Genomic DNA, 22,559 nt, shown 5'->3' with positions numbered 1-22,559 from the left:
GGGTTTCAACACCAAAAAATGAAAAATAAATCAAAAAGTAAAAATACACTGGCAAAGATATGCCAGTGAAAAAAGCTATTTTGAATGGAAGTCAATGGGACAAAAATATACCTAAGGACTAGGGATGTAACTATTTTGATTATGGATCGTAAAATTAATGTGATCTTGAAAAAAGCACAGAAATTAAAAATACATCACAAAATACACAGCCTGGCCAATTTTGGTGTTATTTGGTGCAATAACGCCGAAGTTATGCAAAAAAGAAAAGTTGAGATGTTCAAAAATGTACCTATGGGGTGTAGTAGGGTTAAGGTTAATGTATATTGTACACTTCCCCTGTCTCATTAAATAAATAAACAAAACAAGACCATTTTTATGGGCCTATGTCATTTTCCAGCTATTGGTATGTTGTTTTAAGCTGTCATTAAATGTAAATCCAGGAATGTATTCTGGCATAAAAGTGACACAAAGATAATAGTGGGGGCAGGGGCATGTCTAGACCCCTTTTTAGGGGTGATTCAGCCTGGATTAGACCAAGGAGAAACAAGCACAATCAGAGATAGCAACCTGGTCCCCCATGAGGCATCGGTGGGGGCAGCAGGGCACTCCCATTGCTCTAGCTCGATTCTTCGCAGAGTTATGACCAAAACGCATATTTGACCTTGGTTACCTTCACCTTCAAGTGACCTTGACCGGTTTCAACCAGTAACATCCAGTGTACCCCGGTTATGTATGTGCCAGCTTGTGTGATGATTGGCTGAATATTTTACCTTGGATCGTCACCAAACGTTTTTTGCAGCATCGGGCACGGGGGCTTTGGTGACAATCGGTCCATAAATGGCAGAATTATCATAGGTGGACAGACACACAGACACACACAGACACACAGGGTGAATACAAAATGTGGTCAACCCTTCAGGGACCAAGTAAAAAGATATGATTATCAGAAAAGATGCTGATATTCAGAGAGAATAACAGATAGTGCAAGTCACTTAGCAAAAAATGTCAAATATTCTGCCATCAACTACTATTATTCATTTATGCATGTCACAAAAAACAGGATAAAATATTGTTGTGGAAAAATACATGTATTTAAGACTGTTCCAGGTTTTAGCTGCATGAACCTGAAACGCTGACTCCCCTTGTTTAGTCCTGACTCTGGGCACCAGCAGGAGGCCGGTCCCTGAGGTCCTCAGAGTGCAAGATGGTTCATATGACACTAACATGTCACAGATGGACAAAAGCATATCATTTGACTCAAAAATGCTAGTTTGGGAATCACTGATCTAAACAGATAGATTGACATAAAGAAATAGAGAAAGATGAGTAAGAAAGAGTAATCGGCATTTATGTATGATATTTTTGGTGTGAACATTACACGCACATGTATTGCCCTTGGTCCTGAGCCCCCTAAACTTGGAAGCCTATATCGTCCCAGAGTGGGGGCTATTTTACTCTTCTACACTCTCTGGGATTGGGAGACCAGTAAATTACATTTTTGCCTCTTGACACCTGCCCCTCCACCTGTTTTCAGACTTCAATCATCAAATCTGACCATCTTCTAAATCACCAAACCGGGTCAGATAAGGCACTGCCCCACATACCTATATTAAAAGTGCCATGACTACAGACACTGTATTTTAGCACATAGGCATACTAAACCAACTTAATCCAGTCAGAGGATGTGTAGTTGGCCCAAGAAAAGTTTGTTGTGGGAGTGGCAAAAATAACTTTGCTCCGCTTGACAGGAAACAGTTACTTGAAAACTAGGCTGAAGGTAACAAGGAAAACAAATCGTAGAGGTACCTCTCAGACAGGAGGATCATGGAGAACACGAACGCACCTCCACAGGATAAAGCGGCCAGCCCTTCACAGTACCAAGAAGGGCCTTCAGTGGGATACCAACAGCCTGGTCAACAAGTAAGATCTCGCCTTATTTGGTTATAGTCTTAATCATAATCAGAAGTGATGTATTGCCATTGGCATAATACATTATACAAGTGAGATGCAGTTAGAGATAAAAATGGTAAACCTAAATTTAGTCTTTCTTTAGTCATGTAGGCCTACAATGAAACTTGGACAGCAGCGAGAAGGACCTACTGAGTAAAGCATCTGGCAAGTCCATTACTATTTTTAATTTTTTTTAATCCATCCATCCATCCATTTTCATCCGCTTATCCGGGGCCGGGTCGCGGGGGCAGCAGCCTAAGCAGGGACTCCCAGACTTCCTTCACCCCAGACACGTCCTCCAGCTCCTCCGGGGGAAACCCGAGACATTCCCAGGCCAGCCGAGAGACATAGTCCCTCCAGCGTGTCCTGGGTCTTCCCCGGGGCCTCCTCCCGGTGGGACATGCCTGGAACACCTCCCGAGGGAGGCGCCCAGGAGGCATCCGGAACAGATGCCCGAGCCACCTCAACTGGCTCCTCTCGACGTGGAGGAGCAGCGGCTCTACTCCGAGCTCCTCCCGTGTGACTGAGCTCCTCACCCTATCTCTAAGGGAGCGCCCAGCCACCCTACGGAGGAAACTCATTTCAAGCGCTTGTATCCGCGATCTTGTCCTTTCGGTCACTACCCAGAGCTCATGACCATAGGTGAGAGTAGGAACGAAGACTGACCGGTAAATCGAGAGCTTCGCCTTTCGGCTCAGCTCCCTCTTCACCACAACGGTCCGATACAGCGACCGCATCACTGCCGAAGCTGCACCGATCCGCCTGTCAATCTCCCGTTCCGTCCTTCCCTCACTCGTGAACAAGACCCCGAGATACTTGAACTCCTCCACTAGAGGCAAAGACTCCCCACCCACCCGGAGAGGGCAAGCCACCTTTTTCCGGTCGAGAACCATGGCCTCAGACTTAGAAGAGCTGATCCTTCATCCCAGCCGCTTCACACTCGGCTGCAAACCGCCCCAGTGCACATTGCAGGTCCTGGTTCGATGAAGCCAACAGGACAACATCATCCGCAAACAGCAGAGATGAGATCCTGTGGTCCCCAAACCGGACCCCCTCCGGCCCCTGACTGCGCCTAGAAATTCTGTCTAATTTTTTTTAATGACTGGAAAAATTCTATGTCCTGACCATAGCCTATGGTCCTGTTGTAATGGTAAGACACTGACTGGGATAGTTTTGTTGTCTATGTGTTTTATGCTATGGTTAATGACTAATCATAATAATACTTATGCTGTAGGTCAGTTGTAAGAGATGCTAACTAAAAGGCTGATGGTTCAACTCCCATGTTATATCATGTTTTCTTCCTCTCCTTTGTTGTCTCTTTATTTATAGTTAGCTCGATATTCACAGCAGCTCTACCCCGAACATGTTGTGATTACTGTACTACCACAAACACCTCTGAATCCTCCTGAAGCAGACTACCTGGGATATTCCATCTTCAACATGCTTTGCTGTTGTATGCCATTGGGGATTGCTGCCTTGGTTTACTCAATCTTAGTAAGTTTCAATATTTTAAATGCAGATATTAAATATACAGAATACATAGATTATTTTTTTTAGGCTATTACTACTATGCACTACAACACATTAATAGAAAATTAAAGTGCCCAGATTATGCTATTTTCTGATCTGATGTTGTTTCCTCATGAAAATCATGCCTGGAGTTGTGTTTTGTTTCATTCATACATGTTTAACACACAAACCTTGCATATTTAGGCTGGTTTCTTTTCTGAAACAGAAAACATTGTTCCACCTTGTGATGTCATGTCGTAATACAGGAAGTGCTCCACTATATTTTTAAACTCCATAGACCTTCACTAAAATTATTTGGATGATTTCAGACCTGGCATTGCCTACCTGAACTGAAGGTAAAAGGTAGCTGTTAATGTGAAAACTACTGCTTTATGCCATCCTAAGGTGAAAAAGAGCATTTTTAGCTTTGGAGATGTAAACAGACTAATAATAAAGGGTTTCTTAAACATATGAGTGAAACAAAACCCAATCCTGAGTATGTTTTTGATGAGGTACCAACATTCTAAAATGGCTTAAAGCTCCCAAGAATCCATCTTGTGTAATATAGCACCTTTAACAATAAGCAAGAGGGTCAAATCTCCGATTTACACTTGAAAGCTAAAATGTTTTTTCATACATCACAAAAGGATTGTTTTTCATAATTGTACAAGATTTTGTATTAAGGAATATTAATATGATAAGGAGGTTTATAAACTTTTGAAGCACTCTTCAGTATATTTTGGTGTATATTGTCTTGTCTTCCTGAGTTGCTAACAGCTGTCCATGATTAATTTTAGACCTTTAATGTATCCGATGATTCACAGTATTGTCTGTATTCTTTACTCCACTACTGTTTTCCTGTTGGAATGGTCTGTCTGGCTGAATATTGAATACTGGATCTTTCTTTTTCCATATGAGTATTTGAAGGGAGTGGAATTAAATCACAGCAGCTGCAATTTGTATCTCAAATTTCAGTGACAATAACGCGGCTTTTTATTGTGCTTTGTTAAAAGTAAATAGTTTTCAAACTGCAGCCATTACAGTGGTACAGCAGTCACAGATAATGTCTAAAAGAAAGTATATGTAGTCTGTGCTCTTGCTACCAATGCCTAAATGTGGAGACAGAGTACAAATAGTTTTTCTCAGTATACAGGCCACGCCTGTGGCTTAAGCTCAGAACCTTCAGATTTCACTCACTGAGCTGCAGAAGCTGCACTAGCACTGAATAATTGGCTGTGGGGGTTGGGTTTACATAATGAGGTATCAAATCAGACTTTTAAAACTAACTGGGTTTCACTATTGAAACTGGCAACCTAAATCATAGCCTCATGTGTGGCTCATTCTGCTTTCTGATTAGATGATCATCTTGAGAAGCAAAACACCAAATAAATGGGACCTGATGTCCTTTGTTGTAATTAAGAATAAATCAGCATTAGAATTGTTATCAATAAAAGCTATATTTGATTTGTCTGTGTTTAGGGGACACAGATAGGTCAAGTTTATGAATTTTAAAATCAAAATCTTACATATAGGTTTTGCCATAGTTTAAGTAGAGAAGTTAGGGAGAAGATGTATTTGTCATATTATAAATATTTGTCCCAATCTCTGTGAGAATATGCCCTTTTCTGGTCCAATTTTGACCCCTAGTAAAATAAACAAAACATGTGAAATGTTTCCTGCTGATTTTGTTCAAGAGCTTGATCATGATCATTTGTATTTAGTGTAAAAAATAAACATGTCATTGGTTTTGGATAAATCTGCTGGGACAGGGCACACAGGGTTCAAAACTGGGACTGTAGTGGTTCAAGAGATTAATCTTTTGTATTTAGTGGAAAAAATAAACAATTTGCTCATTTGTGTTTATTTATTCAATTCCTTTTTAAATTTACAGGTCTAGTGCACAAAAGAATTAAGTATATTTCATGTTTAGTTTCCTGATTCCTGTAAAAAGAAATTAAGACACAAGAGGCTCATGCAGTGATGCCGTATTCGTTTCAGCCTACTTCATTCTTCACTAGTAAGCCACTACAGCTGTAATAGAATTTGGACAGTGTTTCAGGGAAAGATACTGCTATGCAAAAATACAGTTGAAAAAAGTGTTTTAATAGATTTTTGGTTTTGTATTTTTTTATCTGTTGAACAATTACTGTCTGGGAAAATGGGATGATAAGCCATATACTGTAATTTCCAGGCACTGTTTGACCTTAATATGAATCCACCCTGGTCTCCGGAAATTGTCATATTACATTTGTCCCAGTCTCTGTGAGAATATGCAATTTTCTGGTCTAGTGGTAGTGGTAGTGGTAGTGGTAGTAGCGGTAGTAGCAGTAGCAGTAGCAGCACAAGCAGTGGTAAATGGTGACATTTTTTTCTTTTCGACCCTGAAGGAATCTAAAGCATTTTACTTCAAGGAACCACTCACCCATTCATACATACACCAGTGTACGCAGACATTAGGGGTGCAGTGAGTTCAGTGTCGTACCCAAGGACACAAAAGAAATCACCTGTGGGAGCTGGAATCGCACCACCAACCTGTGAGTCAGTGGATCTGACTGCTCAACCAATGTTAGTTGTAGTAGTAATGATGAATGAGGTTTTGGTTTGGCCTATAGCTGTTAGATAATCTGAGGTACCACAGTTCCTTCTTGCTTTGACTAAAATGTTATATCCTCTATTATTCACCTTTTATATTTGTTATTATTGTTGTAGTCTACATGCAACTCTCCACTAGGGCAAATACTGGAGATTCTTTTGTTTTCCCTCAACCGTAAACAATTCACCTTAGTCTGCCTGTCTGTGAGTGCATTCTCACTTGTCCTCCTTTAGTCAGGTGTTTGAGTCTGAGGGAATGTACACACACGCACGCACTTGTATTTAACATTACTCATCTTTTTGTAAATTATTTTATTGTCCCTGCCAGACACTGGACGCCAACAGACGTGGAACTCGGGCAGAGGCAGAGAGATACAGCCGCCGAGCACTAAGCTGTAACTATAAGTCTCTCGGATGTGGTGTCGGAATCCTCATCGTTGTAATGCTTCGCATAGTCAGTGGACAGTTGGGACTGTAGTACAAGTTCTAACTGTCGCTGACTGTCAAATAACTATCAGCGAGCGAAGATGCCGGACTTTTGCACTGTGTGTGTGTACGCACGGCTGGTGTGGCGCCTTGTCCCCAGCTTGCACCAGTTTCACTCACGGAGTGGCCGATATGTCTTCGGACTGCACAGGGATCTCCTGAACAAAGTACAACCAGGTGTGAAAGAAAGTTCAATTAAAACAAAATGAAACAAAATAAAACCAATTTTACTTTAACCCCTTTAGTATATCTAGTGCATCCCATAAGTGCCATGTGGTGAGCTAATTTGTATCAAACTGAGCAAAGGACAACCAGGTGTGAAAGAGAGAGGAGGTCTACAGGGTTTTTATACTATAGGCACCGACCCCCAGCTGTCAATTATATGGACATTGGCCCACACCAAACAAAGGAAAAAAACTACCTACACAAAGAAAACACACCCATTAAAGTGGCAGAGGAACGATACCATCAGCCCTGTTACATGTACATGCCTGCTTCTTACATGTTCTTCCCGTTATGTATTATTCACTTCATGTATTCGCTTGAATATAAAATAAATCACTTGCTAAACGTTTACTTGCAGTTTGTAGCATTTGCAACTGGACTTGTGAAACAGGCAATCATGTCTGTATTATTTTAAAAGACTTGTTTTGCTTTATTGTCTGCTTGTATTTTTGTATTTTCTTAGATTTCCATTTGAAAGTTACCAACAGGAGTAAGGACATAAAGGCACTGTAACACTTGATTAGCTCCAAACTTCCACAAAATAGTTGCTAAAACACGAATGCCTAATTTGATGGACAATGTAAGTTTTTAATTGAATGTATAATATGAATTAATGAACAAAGCCAACTATTGAATTATTGTTGAAATTGGATCATTTGCTTAAGTTGTTAGAACTGAACAAACATTGTTAGCATGTTCCATAAATTACCTTAGGCTCAACTGATGTTCTGCTTCCCCCTACTGACCAGACTGCAAACAGAAAAGCATAAAAATAGGCCTCAAGTACATGTATTATTCATTCACTCCTCCACAGATTGTGGTGACAGGCAACTTCAGTTCTCTTTAGGTTTGGTTCCAGATGCAAATGCTCAAACACAGCCCAACTTTCTACTTGCATGCAAACTTTATTGAACACATAAATATGAGCTGGAACAAAAACTAAAATCTGAAAAAAGAAACTATTACAAAGTAATCCAGACAATCTGTAACTACTGAGTAAAAAAAAAAAAAAAAATGCATCCACCTTATACAGAAGACACTTATGGTTCTATCAGTGAGTGTACATTTGGATTACAAAACATAGCTGTCTGACAAGGAATATGAAGATTTTAAGTTTGAGATGTGGTAACTGTGTTATGTTGAACTACAATAATAATTTCCACACAGGATTCAAGGCCATCCTTTTAAAACAAGTACATGCAGCATCTCCACATTTATTGTACATTTATTCAATATTTACATTTGACTTTCCTGCTCAACAGCAACATACCATTTGAATAAAAAAAATCATTTCTACATTCTTTTCAAAAATAAGATGTAATTACAGAAGTACTTTAAATAGCACATTTAAAACTTATGCTGCAAGAGAGGAAGCAATTATTTTCCCTTATTGATTGTTAGTGCTTCAAAGTGGAAAGTCAAGCAATAAGAATCTGCTATATGTTTCAACAAACACATAATCTGAACAGCACAAGATAAACTGCAAAGTACTTAGTGTGCGAATGAAAACCATTTCCTTCAATACAGTCTCTTCATAAATAGCCATTAATGAGTGACAATAAGTACAAGTACATGAATGAGAAATGGTTGTGTTCTTAATAAGAGCGGATGGCAGGAGGAACATGGGCACAATCCTGCTCATCCAGAGAGTGGTCAATAACAGGACGGTACTCAAGAGTCACCTGGAAAAAACACAAGACATTGCTTCAGTTCATCAAAATTTGGTAAATACACTGCTCAAAAAAAATTAAGTGAACACTTTGAAAACTCTCAATGTGAAAAAACTACCCTGGATATCTGTACAAGCATAGACAGGGCAATGTCTTAGAAACAAAAGGATGCCAATGGATATAATATTTTCAGGCTACAGAGGGCTTAAGTTTATAGACACCCTGAAAATGAACGTGAAATAATGATGTGGCAGGCTTCTATGCATGTTTGACAACGTCGTGGCACGCTCCTAATAAGACGACAGATGGTGACTTGTGGGATGTCCTCCCAAATCTGTGTAAGGCCTTCACTGAGCTCCTGTAGAGTCTGAGGAGCAACCTGGCAACGTTTAATGGACCCAAACATAATATCCCAAAGGTGTTCTGTCAGGTTTAAGTCAGGGGATAGTGAGGGCCATTCAATTGTATTCAATCCCTTCATCCTTCAGGTACTGCCTGCAGACTCCTGCCACACCAAGGACCTACTGCACCAGCATAGGGTCTGACAATGGGTTCAAGGATTTCATCCCGATACCTAATGACAGTCTGACTGTCGGTGGAGGTTTGTGCCTCCCTCCATGGATATGCCTCCCCAGACCATCACTAACCCACCATCAAACATGCGGAATGATGTTGCAGGCAGCATAGCGTTCTCCTTGTCTTCTCCAGACTTGTTCATGTCTATCACAGGTGCTCAGGGTGAATCTGCAAGTCTGCCACTCTCATATGTGCCTTTCACATATGAGAGTGGCAGACTTGCCAATTCTGGCATCTTCTAGCAAATGCCAATGGAGCTCCATGGTGCTGGATCCACTAAAGGATGTCATACCCTCAAGCCATGCTCATGAATTCTGTTAGTGATTGTTTGGGCAGAGATATTCGCACTAGTGGCCTGCTGGAAATCATTCTGTAGGGCATGGGCAGTGCTCAACTTGTTGCTCCTTGCACAAAGGAGCAGATATGAGTCTTGCTGATGGGTTGAGGAGCTTCTACAGCCATGCCCAGTTCTCCTAGAGTAACTGCCTGTCTCCTGAAATTTCCATGTCCAGGAGTTTATGCTGGAAGGCACATTAAATCTCCTTGCAACGGCAGGTCCGGATGTGCCATCCTTGAGAAGTCGGACAATTTGTTTAACTTCTGTAGGGTTAAGTAATGGGCTCATACTTCCAGTAGTGATGATCACTCTAGTCAAAGCCAGTACTAGTGGAAATTAAGCCAAAAAACAAAGATGGAGGAACTCAAAATGACCTCAACATGCAAAACCAGTCCTGTTTTAAGAGTCGTTTCATTGTTACGACTCTGGTGCACCTGTTGTTCATTTCCATGAAAAGAGATGGCATCCTTCCATTCCTAAGACACTGCTATGTTGATACTTGTAGAGATAAAAGGGTTTTTTCCATATTGAGATCTAATGTGTTTTCAAAAAGAGTCCTTTACTTTTTTGAGCAGTATATAAAAGAAATGTCTGTTATACTGTACCTTTCCAGACTTGGGGTCAACATATGACAGTGTGTGTTTCCAGTGCTGATCGAAAGACCTCTTCTCCTGACCCTGGAGAGGCTTGGAATAGTCATATTCATCAATGCGATCCTTAATAGGAAAGAACATTTACAATACACGATTAAAAACAAAATAAGTACCAACAGCACAAAATAAAATTGAAAAAAGCTGACCTTGAAGTCCTCTCTTGCGTGGGCTCCTCTGCTCTCCTTCCTCTGCTCAGCTGAGTGGATGGTCTGCATGGCATTCAACATAAGATTTTGCAACTCCAGAGTCTCTGCCAGGTCAGTGTTCCACACAATGCCTGGAAAATAAAGAAAATGTTTTACACAGTTGTGTGTGAACAGTTTAAAAAATGTAAAATGAAAATTTGAAAAATTATCACCTCTGTCAAATGTCTTAATGTCCTCCAAAGTTGTGTATATGCCATCCATCTTGTCGCAGCCTTCCTTCAGCACAGTTCCAGTACGAAACACAGCAGCATGGGCCTGCATGGTCTGGATCAAAGTACCACAACCTTATATAATTTTCGCCGACAGCCCATGTCACAGTAAATACGAGATGTATTTTACCTTCTGCATATTAAGCCTAATTTCAGATGTTCTCAAGGAACCATTTGCATATCTCAATTTATCCAGGTTGGCCACAGACTCCTCTCCTGCATTGGGCTGCAAAGGGGATAATTTCTCTCCTAAAAATATTATTACTAGAATAAGTGTTTGTCAAAGTCAAATATCAAAAGCATTTGTAGAAGACACCTTCACCTGGTTTGTGTTCTTCAGCAATTGTGAGAGCGCAGGCTCTGCCAAACACCACCAAATCCAATAGGGAGTTGGCACCGAGACGGTTAGCACCATGGACACTGGCGCTGGCCGCCTCACCACAGGCATACAATCCCGGGACCACCTTGTCTTTTCCATTTTCATGAGTGATCACCTGAAGGGCACAGAAATGTGAGACAGGGCAGAAATTAATTCATAAATAAATGAATGTGAATGCTTACCTGCCCCTTATAGTTGGTAGGTATTCCACCCATGTTGTAATGTACAGTGGGAAGAACTGGAATAGGCTCCTTTGTCACATCAACTCCAGCAAAGATCATAGCGGTTTCTGAGATCCCAGGTAGCCTTGTGGCCAGCTGCTGTGGTGGAAGGTGGTGCAGCTGCAGGTACACATGGTCCTTCTCTGGACCCACCCCCCTAAAAGAGAACACCATTATCATCTACAGTTAATAAACACAAGTGTAGATGGGCAAATATCTTGAAGAGAACTTAAGGTTTTTATACAAACTAGTACAGATAGATTTAAAATGGAATTTCCTTAAGTAAATAAAATTATTTATAAGTACAGAAAATAGTAAAAACTTGTGAGTCCTGATATGTATTTAAAATGTCAGCATCTGCTCTCTACCTGTATCTGAAACCTGCTTGAAAAAACAAAACAAAAAACAAAAAAAAAAAAAAAAAACAGCCTGCTAAAATCTATCAACTAATTAAAAAAACAAACAAACAAAAAAAAACCCACAATGGACTTCATGGAGTATGATAAAGAAATCTGAGGCAGGCATTTTGTCATCATCTGATGTGGGAAACTGACAGAACATGCAGAATAAATGAAATGTGCAAATGACACAGAACACAGTTAGAGGTATGTTATTGATCAGGACACAATATGACATTTAACATGAATTTAGGAATAAATCATCTCCGCACCTGCCCTCTCGAATTTCTATCGTCATCGAGCGTGACACAACATCTCTGGATGCCAGGTCTTTAGCGTTGGGCGCATAACGCTCCATAAATCTCTCTCCTTCACTGTTAATTAGGATCCCTCCCTCTCCACGGCAACCCTCAGTGATCAGGCACCCAGCTCCATAAATACCTGTGAGCAAAGAATGCAGAACTCTACAGACATCACTGCAAGGACGCATTCAAGTGCATTCTAACTTCTAAAAGAAAACAAATGGGGTATTTATTCTTTCATTCATTCTTTTTAAAAGGTAGAACTCAATATTAAAGAAATATTCCAGTTATGTCATACAGTAATTATATTTTGCTGCACAATTTGATAGATCCCCACCTGTGGGATGAAACTGCACAAACTCCAAATCTTGGCAGGGAAGACCAGCTCGAGTGACCATTGCATTTCCATCGCCTGTGCTTGTGTGTGCTGAAGTACAGCTGAAATAGGCACGCCCATACCCCCTACAAATGAAGCCGTACAACACTGAGTGAGTTGTGTAAATTTTTATATAATATAATTATTACATTAAACACTCACCCAGTAGCAATGACAGTATTGTTGGCTCTGAAGCGGTGGATGGAGCCATCTTCCATGGACAATGCAATAACTCCTTTACACTCGCCATTCTCCATGAGCAGGTCAAGTGCAAAGTACTCCACAAAGTAACTAGTGTCGTAACGAAGTGACTGCAAAAGGGTGGAATGCTTTTAAAAGAGCAGACTCACTGGTAAACTTGTGCCTAACATAATTATACAGTTTTAATTACCCGTCCATAGAGTGTATGAAGTAATGAATGTCCAGTGCGGTCTGCTACACAGCAGCAGCGATGGGCCTGGCCTCCCTTTCCATACTTAAGGCTCTGGCCACCAAAGGCCCTTTGGTAAATCTTGCCATCCTCAGTTCGGCTAAATGGCATGCCAAAGTTTTCCAGCTAGACAATAGAGCATTTAAGTGGAAAAACCAAATAATAATTTGCATATATATAATTACCTCTACTACAGCTGCAGGGGCTTGCTCCGTCATGTAATGGATAGCATCCTGGTCTCCCAACCAATCAGATCCTTTCACTGTGTCATAGAAATGCCACCTCCAGTCATCTTCCTCCATGTTTCCCAGTGCTGCATTGATACCGCCCTGTTTACAAAAAGAAGAATCAAGTGATTATTGTATATATATCTAATAATGTTATACAGTCAGACTTATACTTTGAAACAACCTGCTGCTCACCTGTGCAGCCACCGTATGAGACCTGGTGGGAAACAGCTTGGTCACACATGCAGTGTTAAAACCTGCCTCAGAGAGACCAAAGGCAGCTCTCAGACCTGCTCCTCCAGCTCCAACCACCACAGCATCAAATTCATGATCCACAACTGGGTACTGAGTAGAGATCTGAAAGGAAAATTATGGTTGCTGTGTTTATGAATAATACCGAATGCAGTCTATCTAGCACTGGTATTTCCAGTGTCAACTTACATCACTGGACACTTTTGCATTGTTTTTCTTCCCATAGACAGAAAAGTGGAAATTTCTGGTGCGCTCCACAGTAACAGCAGGAATCTGAAACGAAAATATTCAGTTAAAATCAATGTTACGATTTCTCCAAAGGAAATAAAAAAATAAACAATGTCTTCCAGATAAAGTAGTCAAGCCGCTATTCCGAGCACGCCGCAATCATAGTTAAATAATACTAGCTACATTTATATAAAAACACAACAAAACATGGACGCTATAAGGAATACAATAAAAAGGTGTTAAGTCCGAGCGTCAAAATAAACCACCCTTTGCTTTCTGTTAGCATGTTAGCATCAAAGAGTCCTGGACAAGGGCAAGCCAAGTTGAGGAAGTTATGTGTAACATACGATTTATTTACATGAATGTCTACGTAGGTTGGTTCTATTTAAGAAATAATAATATCATTTTTAACACAAACCACAACTGTAAAATGTAGCTATGTATATTTATATATATAAGGGAAGTCACATTGAACTAACCTAAGCTACATAAGAGCTTACGCAAGGCACAGTCTGACAGTTACGAAAGCCAAAAGCCGAATGCCAAAAAATAGTTCACAGGTCATGGCACTCACAAACACAGTTATATAGAAATATATGTCTATATATGTATTGTCTCCTAGCATGTGCACTTACTGCTTTAGCTTTAAATAAAGTCCTTTTGGAAAGGAGTCTGGAGGCTGCACGAACACTCGCCATGTTGACGGCTGAAGCGTGCGGACACTGTGCGACAGTGAAGCTGTGGGTTTGGTTCTCCAGAGGCGGTCTGATGCTCAGGACTGAACCATTCTTATAACATGGGGGAGCTGATTAGTAAATTACTATATGAACTCATTTAAACAAATTAACATAGAATTTAATTATCATTGATACTCTTAAGAATAATAAAAACATATATTATAATCTTCCGTTATTGTACATTATTTACTTTATATCACAAGGCATTATAATAAGTTTCAAGAAATAACCTGCTTTTAAGATAATTGCACATGACCCATAACTCTCAACAAAAATTGTATAATCTGAGGTTTGGCTGTGCTGCAGGACAAATGTATACGTGACCTAGACTTTTCTTTCAAGGTGAGCATATGCACCACTTATTTAACGAACGCATCCCCATGTCTGCTGTCAGGTACCAGTTGTTCTTCTGCTTTGTCCCCTTCGCCATAACTGTCAGCAGGCTTGTGCGAACTAAGCTAGCGTTAGCTCCTGGCTAGCCTTGTTTGTTTGAGATGGCAGCTGACATTCTTTTTTTTTTTTTTCTTTTTTTTTTTTTTTTATACATCTAACATGTCGTGTTACTATTGTGTAATCCCCTTAAACTATTGGAGAAAATCTCTTAATTTTACCACATGCACTAATGTCTAAATCCTGGATCAACTCAACATGTCATCAACCCTTGACTCTTGCACAAATAGCTTTGCACATAGTCAAAGACTCAGACTTATTCGAATTAACAATTTACAATCATTAGTTTCTTTGTAGCCTCAATGAACAACTTGAATGACCCTCCCAGATGGAACATCCAGCCGGATGGTAGAAGAAGGGGTCCAGGGGCAGAAGATGGGAACCAGTGGAACTATGCCCTCCTGGTTCCTATGCTGGGACTGGCAGCTTTTCGTGAGTGTTTTCTTCCCCAAAGTGTTAAGAATGGTTTAAATTATTTGGATCTTAGTGATTTTAATTGTTTTACAGGTTGGATTTGGACTAGAGACTCACAAAGGGAAATCCAAGAAGTGAAATCTCAATATGAAAAAGATGTGTCCATAATAAAGGATGAGATGGAGGCACGTTACCGGGAGACGCTGAGTGAAAGGCGCAGGGCAGCAGCTTCCTTAGAGCTTGAGTTGGAAAAGGAGCGACAAAGAGTGACAGGCTACAAACAAGCTTTGATTTCACAGAGTCAGCAGCTGATGGAGGAAAGGAAGAAACTTCAAAAGGTAATTTAAATGTTTTATTGTGTATTTATTCTGTTGTCTTTACACAGCCTTTTCACAGTTCATTCATTCAAGAATGAATCTTGCCACCAAGAATATTTTGGTGTTGATTGGTAAATTGTAAAGCCTGTTTTTCCAGAATCTACCCATGACTTATATTTACAGGCCATAGGGAAGGAAGCAAACATGGAGGAATTATTAACTATTCTTTTTACCTAATTTGAAAGGAACGGGATGCCATGGAGGAAGAGAAGGAAAGGCTGGTAAAGAGTGGTGCAGCTGGAGCCCTTTTGCATCAGGCACTGGAGAGAGAGAATGGATGGCACCAGCGGGCAACAGCCACTCTGAACGAGCTAGAGCACCTCTTAGTGGAGCGTCAGAGTGCCTACTGCTCCATTATTCTGCCCAGAGATCAACGTCTGGAAATGGAGAAAAACATATTACTGAAGGCAGTCAAAGACCCCACAGTGTCAGAACTCAATCTTGAGTCGGACTTGAAGGACATTTTTAAGCGAGATAAGTATTGTGCAGACTTACTTAATATGGACAAGAGGAAGAATGGGAGTTTAATGTGGGTTTATCTTAAATACTGGCAACTGCAGGTCACTGTTCAGAAACACAAGAGAGCTGAAGATGCACTTTTGGGAAAAAACTGAGAAATAACAACTGCACTGAAAAATTTAAGCATTTTAGCATAAATGTGGAAATACATTTGTCTATTTCTTCAACTCAAAATGTCTATATATTTTTATTTACTCAGATTTAAAACTCAAAATTAGTGTTCAGGAAATGAGATGCAACTGTACACAACATAGGACTAGATTGATGACAGAACTGTCCTTTCAAATCAATGGTTTCATTTTCTGGAATAACATAAATCAACAAAAGTAATGTAATTTGTCATTTGCTGTATGTGCTGTTTCAGAAAGATAATTTTGGAATAAGCATTCAAAATAAAGTTTGAAAGGGTGTATTAGAAGCAAATATTTTATTTTGTGACATGGTTGAGGTTCATAAAAGTTAATTAAAAATAATACCACAACATCATAATTTACTCAAGAGTGTAACTTTTTTTCCCCAGATTATTTGCATGTGAACAATAAAGTTACTCTCTCCTCTATCCCAAAGACATTTCCCGAGGTAAAGGCATCAAGCTGACAGCCTTGAAGTTGGTTTGAACAGGTTTACTGTGGTCTTCTCCAGTCCTCTCTATTTCTCTCTTTTGTTTTGAGAATTCACCGGTGTTTTCTTCTTTGACACGACCTCTGATTTTCTGGAGAATTGGTAACTGGTGCTCTGTCATGTCTCTGTCTCTGCTCCTCAGCTTCAGTGTCTGGTTGAGATTCCTCTCAACAATAAAGTGGACCACCTGTTGCTGCTCATAACTCTCTTTGCCAATACAGTTTTTGTCTGACAGGGTTTGCCTTAAAGTCAAATGAAAAAACATACACAGATTTTTTTTTTTGAGAAACGTACACAGTGCATTCTGTTTTAAATAAACAAGTACCTGTATTGTGGTCTGGTTTCTATCACCAGACTTATCCAAGAAGCCTGGTAGCGCTCCTTTGTCAAGTGGTTTTCCTCTTGAACATCACATAAGGAGTTCACCAGGTAGCAACCACCACGACTAATGCAATTCATTGAATCAGTAATTTGTGCCCCTCTCTAAAGAAACAGACTCTTAATAATGCTAAACTCTGTGTGCTGTATAGAGACTCAGACTGTTTTGCAAGCCTTTTAAATATCAGTGGTTTCTATTTTTAGTCATTTTGCATCACATCAATGTTCTCATCTTAGGCATTTCAAAGGATGGCTTTCATTGGAAATCCCAGGGAGCTTCGATTACTTTGACGGACAACCAAACTTGTGTTTTTGTATAACAGAAATAAAACCATTTGTCTTAAATGTGCAAAATAATTAAATTTTGAAGAAAGATAAATGTGTCATGTGTATATTTGACGGTGTTTATCTAGCTGAAAAAGAGCCAGTAAATACAGGAAATTTATCCTAAGAAAGAGCTAGAGTTACATATCACATAGGTGTTTATCGGCCCTCTGTACACAGGCACTTTGAAGGAGGCCCAGTGGGAAAGTGGAGTTAATTTTAGTTTCATTACTTTTGATTAACTATAAAATGTTTAGTTTATATGATTTGACTCTTTACATCTAAAATGTAATTTAATTTAAGATCTCAGTACTGTCAAGGCATAACAATATTAACAAGCATTCATAGATGACTGCACCATTTTATAGATAACAAAAAATAACATATTACTATAGATTTATTGAAGAAAGAATTAGAGATGTAAAGAATGTCATATTCAGACATTTTACAACAGTTAAGAAAATACACTGAGGCTCATCAATGTATACAACATTTGAATATTTAATTTACCACTTGAGATTATGATTTTAAACTGTATAAAAAGGCAGATCATGCATTAAACCATGCAGGGCGCTTTCTTGGCCTCTCTACAATTCTTTTGTCTTTGTCTTGTGCGCTTGGAGTTTCTCCCTCATATAGGACAACAGTCTCCACTGTTGGAGCACCAAAAGGTCCGCCTTCCATTTCTTTTATTTGTTGACGAATCTTGGTAGTTTCTTTACAAACTTTAGCATAACAGAAGCCACATAAGATGTGTTTCTGTTTAAGATGGCCACACTCTGGACAGGGCTCAATGTTAGTCTAAGAAACACAGAGGAAGAAAAACAATTTATTAATGTTAGTCTAAAACAGTGAGTAACATTACTAGGGAATGTAAAATTTCACCTTGAGTTTTAAGAGTTTGCTCTCGGATCTCCTCCTTGTACGGTTGACCTCAATAGTACGTCTCTTTTTGGGTGCAGCCATCCACAGGATACTATCTAGGAAACCCGGGGGCTGGTCTGGGCCTTCTAGTTGCTCCTCAAACTCCTGCTCATTGTTGAGCTGAGGCAAAATACTTGAGCCATTTACAGATAATGCTGGAGCTAGAGACATACACATAAGTGCATTGTCATGTCAACAGTTATTTAGTAAGTAGCAAAACTATAAGTATAAATCTATTGTTTCCATTTGGAGAAGGAGAGAGAGGAAAGAGAGAAAGAGAGAGAGTGAGAGAGAAAGTTAATAATTCATTACATACAATTTAATTTAGTTTATTTACTGTCCAACCAGGACATGTCTAAATAATTAAGTGGTCTGAGAAAATAATCTAAGGCACATATCTAGTTGTTGAAAACTCCCTGTGTGAAACTCTTTGCATCAAATATGTTGAAAAGAATACTGAACCATTATTTTGTCTGACCAGCCCATGGACCAGACAGCCAAGCTCACAGTCACTTCGACATCCATGGTAGATCAAGAATAGGCTAATTTATAAATTAGATTTTGATCCTGGAAGTATGTAGTAATATTATGTAAAATGGTACACTGCAGGCTATACCACATTATAGGTCATCTATAATAATATTTATTCTATGTCTAAAAACAGAATATCTTTCTTTTGTGACACAGACGGACGAGCACAGGTCATATACGTGTATACAGTCTATGTTTATAGACTATGGCACATGAGTGATCTTGTCTATGAATGGATTGAACTTACCCAGTTGCCTCTCGAGTCCTGCTGCTTGCAGTAGTCTGCTTTCAATGTGTAGCAAAGACGTTCTCAAACTCTGCACTAATGAGGCTAAATTCATCATGTTTCTTAATCTCTATGATGTTTCTTAATCTCTACACGCTGTATTTTACTTAAACATGCACAGCCCACGGTCACCGGAGCTTCATGCGTCAATAATAAGCGACAAAATTATTTTCTTCTCTGTTTTATTTAAAGGCGAATCATGCTCGAACGTGCTCGGTAGCGCCGACTCTCGGATATTGTATTTTTTTTTTTTAATTTTATTATTTTTTTATTGCTTGATTTATAAATTCACACTTTTTAAACTATCGCGCCATTGTTCACTTAACGTTATAATGTTGTGTTATGACAAAGGTTTACGATTATATTACTAACTAAATATTTATTTTCCTTTCCCCAAGTTGATGCTGTTTTACAATTTGTCATCCTTAGTAGAGTCGCTGGGTGGCGGTATACGGGCTCAAGTGGATTTGCAGTCTCAATCAAGCGCAGAAGAAAAAATATCTCAAGATGGCGGACCGAGGCTACAGTTTTTCTCTCACTACATTCAGGTAAACTATTTTGGAATAACGAATTATTTAAGATTTATACGTTTTATCCTAAGTCTCTGTGAAGTGGTCTTTGATATAGAACAAAATAAGGCCAAGTTTTGTCTTTGCAAGCGTCTTAAATTATAATGTTTTGTAGCAGGTGGTGGTGATGCACAGTCATTCCCCGGTAACTAATGCCCGTCGAATGGGCTACCATTAGCATTGCGAGAATCTAAACCGAAACCAAAATAAGATATGCATTAATCTTTATCTATTCTATTCTATTTAGCAGGCTCCTTCTGGAGGAGGCAAACGCCCGTCACTATGGAAATCCGTCATGTTTCTGGCAGTAGTGCAAAAAAAGAAAATCGCAGACATATATTAGCCAAAACAACGTTGAAAAGTTGGCGAAAGAACCGTGCAATAACCTGATAAACTGCTGGGTCACTACAGTTAAATACATCTGCTATTCTATAGGGGCAGACAATTTTTGAATGATTGTTGAGTTTATTATTATTTAAATCTCCATTGGTTTAACATTATGGCTGGTGTTATGGGTCGGTCACTTAGTCTATGATCAGTCACGTTTTGTTTTGTTTTTTTTAAATGGTTTAGCCATTTGTTTATTTTTATGATTTTGAAACAAAGCACTTCACTTTCTGGTTTGTGTCTTTTCCAGTCCTTCGGGTAAACTTGTCCAGATTGAATATGCACTGGCAGCGGTAGCAGCAGGCGCACCCTCAGTGGGCATTAAAGGTAACTGTTGGATTAACTTCTATGTATAATTAACATTTTAGAAACCTGTTTGTAGTAATGTTAACAGGTACAGTATTTGTGCAGCAGGCTATACGTGTAAGAGATATATTGCATTTTTTTCAGCAACCAATGGAGTTGTCCTGGCAACAGAGAAGAAACAGAAGTCCATTCTTTATGATGAGCAGAGTGTGCACAAAGTGGAGCCTATCACAAAACATATTGGCATGGTCTACAGTGGCATGGGGCCAGACTACAGGTATTACAGTTAATTTAAAACTTTTAAGTGTAATTGTAATTCTATTTTAATTGAATATTTTGCAGAGTCCTTGTTCGGCGAGCTCGCAAGTTGGCACAGCAGTACTTTCTGGTTTACCAGGAGCCAATCCCCACGGGACAGCTTGTGCAGAGAGTGGCCTCTGTGATGCAGGAGTACACACAGTCAGGGTAATGAAGGCAGATTTGTTTAACACTGTTACGTATAAATGTACATCAGATTTGGATACATGACTTATTGAACTCACAAGCCAACTTGAGGGAGAAAAAGTACTGGTCTTGCAAATACATCAGTCTGTCTTGCATCTCTGTGTATGACTCAACAATGCTGTTAAAGCAGTCAGTTGTGACAGAACTATCTTTTCACCAAGGGGAAATCGAAAGTGTAAGGTTAGCATAGTAGATGACCTGTGTAATTGCGGTGATAATTTAGAGTTGTCATTCCTCCTCTCTTCTACAGCCAGCACAGCACAGTCTATGCCTGAATGCTAACTACTTTAACAGGTGTAAAATATTAGAAGGGTCCCTGGCTATTGGTCACACAAGGCAGGACATGATCTGATAACTAGAGCAGAGATGTGTGGTTTTGATTTAGTTTTGAGAGATTTTGGACACTGACAAATGTTTACTTTGATATTTGTAATCTTTGTAGTGGTGTACGGCCTTTTGGAGTGTCATTACTCATCGCTGGATGGGATGAGGACCATCCATACTTGTTCCAGTCAGATCCATCGGTAATTCTTATTGTCTTTAACATTTTCGTGTCCAGTGTGTTGTATATTTTACATTTTGTTAAAAGGCTTAAATAACGGTTTTCTTTTGGTCTGTTGTGCAGGGTGCATATTTTGCTTGGAAGGCCACTGCAATGGGAAAAAACTATGTAAATGGAAAAACATTCCTTGAAAAAAGGTAGGAAAGTGATTCTGTTAGGAACTTGTTTTATGCAATACTGGGTTGTATGAGATAATCTGGCTCACGACAGATTAATATGTATAGTCCACTAATTCAGTTCAACTGAGTTTTACAGATGATCAATCTGTAATGGCTTTTGCCGAAGGCGATAGCAAAAACATGGAACGTCATGATGAGTATTTGAATCTGATTGGTCGAAGCATCCCAACAAGCCAAAAAGCCACATCTAGTTGACAGAAAAGCTCATACATCTTCTCTGTCCACAAAAGCACAAAGCGTTTACCTTCTGCACATTTTTCAACAAACAACGAAATAGTAATTTCGCTAAAATAGTGGGAACATGCAAAGATGGATTCTTGTAAATTTAACTCACAAATATTGCGCAAATCCATCTTACTGTGCAAGGTTACATGAGAATAGCTTTTATTTTTGTTTTCTTAACATATTTACTAATTAACATGGAAATCAACATTCTTTTTTCTCTTTTAGGTACAACAATGATCTGGAATTGGAAGATGCTATTCACACAGCCATCCTAACACTCAAGGTAACATGTTATAAATAGGAAAAGTCTATGTCAACTTGCAATTAAATTCTTTTTAAAATCACTATTATCTGGATTCTAGGAGAGCTTTGAGGGTCAAATGACTGAAGAAAACATTGAAGTGGGAATCTGCAATGAGGCTGGCTTCAAAAGACTCACTCCTGCAGAAGTTAAAGACTATCTGGCAGCCATTGCATAATTATACCATTCAGTGACAGGACCACATTTTAAACGGCACTTAATCCAACATGGACATGACACATTGTAGTGCTGTGTCATGTAGTTGTTTGGTTTTTGTGCAGCAGAAAATAAGCCCTCAAATTTTCCACTAAATATCTAAAGAAAAAAATGAGAATTCAAATAAAAAAAAAAAGATTGATAAACATACATTTGTATTATTTCGTATTAAAACAGGGAAAGTCACAAATCTGATTCATTACACCTTATAATGCGGTTGGTGTGAGAATTATTTAGTGGAAGTTATGAGTGCATCAGGTTGTCTGTTGGTTTTACAATGTACTGTTTTCAAAAATTAAAAAAAAAGTTTGTATTTCATTTGTCATTCATTGAAATAAATTGATTTGGTGTTCACATATCAGTGTCATTGATTAACCATTGACCTGCAATACTTGTAATTAGTCAAATGGTAGAGTTTTGAATTGCATTTACTTACTGTTCAGGCTTGAAATCAGTAGAGCCCAGAGAACTTCAAATCCATGTGAAAATCTCCTGAAACAATCTCCGCCTCCAATAAAAACAA

The 22,559-nt window shown here is 39.2% G+C and overlaps 5 protein-coding genes across 9 annotated transcripts; 2 read left to right on the top strand and 3 right to left on the bottom strand.

Moving 5' to 3' along the window:
• Window positions 1-7,931: 7,931 nt before the first annotated feature.
• sdha (succinate dehydrogenase complex, subunit A, flavoprotein (Fp)) lies at window positions 7,932-14,005 on the bottom strand. The gene is made up of 15 exons (XM_055163308.1): window positions 13,862-14,005; window positions 13,188-13,271; window positions 12,942-13,103; window positions 12,705-12,848; window positions 12,481-12,645; window positions 12,252-12,400; window positions 12,051-12,175; window positions 11,684-11,852; window positions 10,975-11,170; window positions 10,736-10,907; window positions 10,544-10,662; window positions 10,357-10,468; window positions 10,145-10,275; window positions 9,951-10,061; window positions 7,932-8,444 (listed from the first exon to the last, which is right to left on the bottom strand). The coding sequence occupies exons 1-15, from the start codon at window positions 13,922-13,924 to the stop codon at window positions 8,358-8,360; spliced, it is 1,989 nt and encodes a 662-aa protein (XP_055019283.1). The 5' UTR covers window positions 13,925-14,005; the 3' UTR covers window positions 7,932-8,357.
• On the top strand, window positions 12,091-16,212 carry ccdc127a (coiled-coil domain containing 127a). Of its 4 annotated transcripts, none has more exons than XM_055163310.1 (4): window positions 12,091-12,201; window positions 14,742-14,845; window positions 14,921-15,165; window positions 15,390-16,212. In XM_055163310.1, exons 1-4 carry the CDS (start codon window positions 12,182-12,184, stop codon window positions 15,816-15,818), a joined length of 798 nt encoding a protein of 265 aa, XP_055019285.1. In that variant the 5' UTR covers window positions 12,091-12,181; the 3' UTR covers window positions 15,819-16,212. The 4 variants fall into 4 exon arrangements, with proteins under 4 accessions (XP_055019285.1, XP_020793242.1, XP_020793243.1 ...); XM_020937583.2 differs by lacking the exon at window positions 12,091-12,201 and adding an exon at window positions 14,195-14,305 and having other exon boundaries at window positions 14,700-14,845; XM_020937584.2 differs by lacking the exon at window positions 12,091-12,201 and adding an exon at window positions 14,211-14,305 and having other exon boundaries at window positions 14,711-14,845.
• Window positions 16,134-17,399, bottom strand: zmp:0000000930 (telethonin). Its single transcript, XM_020937159.2, has 2 exons — window positions 16,670-17,399; window positions 16,134-16,586 (listed from the first exon to the last, which is right to left on the bottom strand). The coding sequence occupies exons 1-2, from the start codon at window positions 16,801-16,803 to the stop codon at window positions 16,280-16,282; spliced, it is 441 nt and encodes a 146-aa protein (XP_020792818.1). The 5' UTR covers window positions 16,804-17,399; the 3' UTR covers window positions 16,134-16,279.
• A 128-nt stretch (window positions 17,400-17,527) lies between these two features.
• On the bottom strand, window positions 17,528-18,956 carry mrpl32 (mitochondrial ribosomal protein L32). Of its 2 annotated transcripts, none has more exons than XM_020937628.2 (3): window positions 18,749-18,956; window positions 17,932-18,131; window positions 17,528-17,847 (listed from the first exon to the last, which is right to left on the bottom strand). In XM_020937628.2, exons 1-3 carry the CDS (start codon window positions 18,843-18,845, stop codon window positions 17,596-17,598), a joined length of 549 nt encoding a protein of 182 aa, XP_020793287.1. In that variant the 5' UTR covers window positions 18,846-18,956; the 3' UTR covers window positions 17,528-17,595. The 2 variants fall into 2 exon arrangements, with proteins under 2 accessions (XP_020793287.1, XP_055019287.1); XM_055163312.1 differs by having other exon boundaries at window positions 17,932-18,203; window positions 18,749-18,891.
• Window positions 18,957-19,218: 262 nt separating this feature from the next.
• psma2a (proteasome 20S subunit alpha 2a) lies at window positions 19,219-22,392 on the top strand. Its single transcript, XM_020937251.2, has 8 exons — window positions 19,219-19,335; window positions 19,994-20,070; window positions 20,194-20,326; window positions 20,392-20,514; window positions 20,996-21,077; window positions 21,179-21,252; window positions 21,745-21,802; window positions 21,882-22,392. Exons 1-8 carry the CDS (start codon window positions 19,295-19,297, stop codon window positions 21,996-21,998), a joined length of 705 nt encoding a protein of 234 aa, XP_020792910.1. The 5' UTR covers window positions 19,219-19,294; the 3' UTR covers window positions 21,999-22,392.
• The last annotated feature ends 167 nt before the right edge of the window (window positions 22,393-22,559 follow it).

The sequence above is a fragment of the Boleophthalmus pectinirostris genome, unplaced genomic scaffold (assembly GCF_026225935.1).
Source record: "Boleophthalmus pectinirostris isolate CB_2022bp ecotype Guang Dong unplaced genomic scaffold, ASM2622593v1 HiC_scaffold_6, whole genome shotgun sequence".
In the NCBI taxonomy this organism is placed as follows: domain Eukaryota; kingdom Metazoa; phylum Chordata; class Actinopteri; order Gobiiformes; family Gobiidae; genus Boleophthalmus; species Boleophthalmus pectinirostris.
This window is presented reverse-complemented; position numbering and strand designations above follow the sequence as displayed.

What these genes read in the sequence shown, in the direction of transcription:
- psma2a (XM_020937251.2), top strand. Translation starts at nt 19,295, where the DNA reads ATGGCGGACCGAGGCTACAGTTTTTCTCTCACTACATTCAG. An exon ending in CAGGAGTACACACAGTCAGG is followed by an intron (nt 20,515 to 20,995) that starts GTAATGAAGGCA and finishes TAATCTTTGTAG; the next exon opens with TGGTGTACGGCCTTTTGGAG. An exon ending in TGTTCCAGTCAGATCCATCG is followed by an intron (nt 21,078 to 21,178) that starts GTAATTCTTATT and finishes TCTGTTGTGCAG; the next exon opens with GGTGCATATTTTGCTTGGAA.
- sdha (XM_055163308.1), bottom strand. Translation starts at nt 13,924, where the DNA reads ATGGCGAGTGTTCGTGCAGCCTCCAGACTCCTTTCCAAAAGGACTTTA. An exon ending in CTACCAACTATAAGGGGCAG is followed by an intron (nt 10,908 to 10,974) that starts GTAAGCATTCAC and finishes TGTGCCCTTCAG; the next exon opens with GTGATCACTCATGAAAATGG. An exon ending in TTAGGCTTAATATGCAGAAG is followed by an intron (nt 10,469 to 10,543) that starts GTAAAATACATC and finishes ACTTTGATCCAG; the next exon opens with ACCATGCAGGCCCATGCTGC.
- zmp:0000000930 (XM_020937159.2), bottom strand. Translation starts at nt 16,803, where the DNA reads ATGAATTGCATTAGTCGTGGTGGTTGCTACCTGGTGAACTCCTTATGT. An exon ending in GAAACCAGACCACAATACAG is followed by an intron (nt 16,587 to 16,669) that starts GTACTTGTTTAT and finishes TTTGACTTTAAG; the next exon opens with GCAAACCCTGTCAGACAAAA.
- ccdc127a (XM_020937583.2), top strand. Translation starts at nt 14,716, where the DNA reads ATGAACAACTTGAATGACCCTCCCAGATGGAACATCCAGCCGGATGGT. An exon ending in GCTGGGACTGGCAGCTTTTC is followed by an intron (nt 14,846 to 14,920) that starts GTGAGTGTTTTC and finishes ATTGTTTTACAG; the next exon opens with GTTGGATTTGGACTAGAGAC. An exon ending in AAAGGAAGAAACTTCAAAAG is followed by an intron (nt 15,166 to 15,389) that starts GTAATTTAAATG and finishes CTAATTTGAAAG; the next exon opens with GAACGGGATGCCATGGAGGA.
- mrpl32 (XM_020937628.2), bottom strand. Translation starts at nt 18,845, where the DNA reads ATGATGAATTTAGCCTCATTAGTGCAGAGTTTGAGAACGTCTTTGCTA. An exon ending in AGGACTCGAGAGGCAACTGG is followed by an intron (nt 18,132 to 18,748) that starts GTAAGTTCAATC and finishes GTATGTCTCTAG; the next exon opens with CTCCAGCATTATCTGTAAAT. An exon ending in GCAAACTCTTAAAACTCAAG is followed by an intron (nt 17,848 to 17,931) that starts GTGAAATTTTAC and finishes TGTGTTTCTTAG; the next exon opens with ACTAACATTGAGCCCTGTCC.